A 2,759-nucleotide genomic window follows, 5' to 3' on the forward strand; every position below is an offset into this window, starting at 1 on the left:
ACAAAAATAAGTCGTTTCCTATTAAAAACAGTTGTATGTTTGCAATAATAAAAAAAATATTTTCTCTATTTTTTTGATGTTATGTTAACTGTCAATAACTATTGCTACTTATTCAGTGGTGGATTTAGAAAATGTATTAAATCATTTTGAATAATAATTAAAACGTTAGTATCGAGGGTTGAACTTAAATATTGCGCTATACTATTGAATTATGTTTAATTATTAAAATTGAATAATTTTTTTTGTTGAAATAATTGAAATTATATTTGAAACTAATAAGAGTATTAGAATTGAACTTTTCTAATAAGAAAAATGTTTGGGATGAGACTCACTTTGAATCTAACATTGATTTCTAATTTGATCCTAGTTACTTGATTCTTTTATTTAATTATTACCGAAATCGTTTTATTATGGTTGTCTTAATTTCTTAGTGACATAAATTTTAATTCCAAAGTAACCCTTAATTTCTTAGTGACATAAATTTAAATTCTAAAGTAACTCCAAATTTCTTAACTTTCATTTTCATTAGGTTTGACTCCAATTAGATATCTACAACTCTAAATATGATTGAAATATTTCACATAGGTTATGTTGATTTATGATCAAAATTCAACATTTAACTAAAACAATGAAACAACACAAAACTACGAAATTTTTTACTTAATTAAATAAATAAAAACATAAACATTTCGTTAAATTCAAGAATCAAAATCGATAAACTATATCAAATAACTCCTTAAATTAACTAACAATTAAAAAATTGAGAGAGTTTGATGTTTTAATTTTACTTGTTTGAAATTATAATCATCGATGCAAATATTTACAACATAATAAACAAACTTGACACTAAAAAAATGTTAAAAGACTAACTTGTTAAAAAAAAAATAATAATTAATCTGTAATATTCGTATGACTTAAAAATCTATGAGATATATTGTCTTTCATTTTTTACTAATCTAACTTCATTTACACAACCAAAGATGAATATTCAAATCTAAGTACAAAAACCAAACATTAACTACTACCAATGATTTATAATTTTGAATGACCCAAAACAAAGACATGAGTACAAAACATTACAAACTTTAGAAACAACATGCTTCATTCTATTGTATAATTAAACAGAGACCCAAAAAAACTTTTAATTACAACAAAGAGTTCCTTAGCTTTCAATGGATCACGATCTTGCACACCATGATAATCTCCTCTTGTAAAATGTCCCACAACTCTCACACCCTTTTTTTCCATCAAACTCACCAAGCCAATCGAACGGTCCACAAGTGGGTCACCATCACAATCAGTAACCAACACAAACCATCCAAGCCGTCTGATGTTTTCCAATTTCAAAACACTATCTCCCACCGTTGGATTACAATACTCATGATCACGGTCAACTCCAATAGGTAACGACAATTCCCACATCATATCATTATTACACAACGACAAATGAGAATCATTAGCAAGTTTAATTTCCGAATTCGTCCTGTGGGTTCCACCAAAATAAGGTTGAACTAATATTATCCCTTTGATCATCTTAGAAAATTCATCATCGCGTGCAGCTACACGTAGACCCGCGTTGTACGCTATATTCCCACCCGCACTACTCCCCATAAGAAAAACATTGGAATAATCGACATAATTTTTAAGTCCTATTGGCATAAACAATTTATTTAATAGTTAATAGTAAAAAAATTATTTTTACAATATACAGTAAAGTAAAGTTACATAATTTTTATATAAATTATAAATTATTTTTATAAATGTTAATTTACATAAATTAGTTGAAAAATTTATTACATATTATAAATTATTTTTGTAAGAATTTTAAACAATTTTAAAAGTGTTTATAGTAATAAATAAATTAAAATAAATGAATCTACACATACCCTTAAACCAATCATCTTGGTTAGATTTTATCCAGTGCAGCGCCTCCACCGCATCTTCGTATGCAGCTGGGAGTCTATGTTCTGGTGCGAGACGGTACTCTATAGACGCAACAACCGCAACGACGTCGTTTGCCATGTTAAAACAAAAATCATGAAAAATAGTTGAGGCCGCACTTAGGAAAATAAATCCGCCACCGTGGAAAAAAATCACAAGCGGAAAACGGTTCTTGGGGTTTTGATCCAGTGCTTTGCGGGGTAGGTAGATCCTAGCCCACGTGTGTTTTGATTGGTTGATGATAAGATCTTTAGAGAGAATTGGGAGAGTGGGATCTAGTGAGGGAGGGGTTTCTGGTGATTTATTTGGGCGTGTGATTGTGCCGTTTGGATTAAGAATAAGGTTGAGTTGTTTGTAGGGATCGTTGCATGGTTTTGGAGATAATTGTGTTTGGGATAAGGTTAAGAGGTAAGTTAAGAAGGTAAATGCAATTGATAATGAAAAGAGGGTCATGGTTGATTTTTGGAAAACCATATACGATGGTAATGAAACTGGTCATGGAAGATATAATTGCTAAATTTTTTTTATTTTAAATATTATCTCTCTTTTTTCTGAGCCTCGTGTTCGGTAAAGCTAGTGGACGAAATATTGATTAAAATATATTACCATATCTTATCTTTTAATTATATATTTAGGGAGGGAGAAACAAATACGGATAGCTTAAACAAGCTTCAAATTACTATCATGTGTACGTTGTAAATCTAGAGATTAATAAATGAAGTAAGTTGGATATTTGTCCGTGTGTGGTCACAACCACACATATAAATTATTTGGGCACATACATGTGAATTGAAAAAATTACAACCTCTACTCTATCT

General features: G+C 29.6%; 1 protein-coding gene across 1 annotated transcript; it reads right to left on the reverse strand.

Annotated features, from left to right (window-relative positions):
• Nucleotides 1-885: 885 nt before the first annotated feature.
• LOC101490366 (carboxylesterase 1-like) lies at nucleotides 886-2,517 on the reverse strand. The gene is made up of 2 exons (XM_004513598.4): nucleotides 1,887-2,517; nucleotides 886-1,649 (listed from the first exon to the last, which is right to left on the reverse strand). Exons 1-2 carry the CDS (start codon nucleotides 2,413-2,415, stop codon nucleotides 1,102-1,104), a joined length of 1,077 nt encoding a protein of 358 aa, XP_004513655.1. The 5' UTR covers nucleotides 2,416-2,517; the 3' UTR covers nucleotides 886-1,101.
• Nucleotides 2,518-2,759: the final 242 nt, after the last annotated feature.

This window comes from Cicer arietinum, chromosome 8 (genome assembly GCF_000331145.2).
Source record: "Cicer arietinum cultivar CDC Frontier isolate Library 1 chromosome 8, Cicar.CDCFrontier_v2.0, whole genome shotgun sequence".
Lineage (NCBI taxonomy): Eukaryota > Viridiplantae > Streptophyta > Magnoliopsida > Fabales > Fabaceae > Cicer > Cicer arietinum.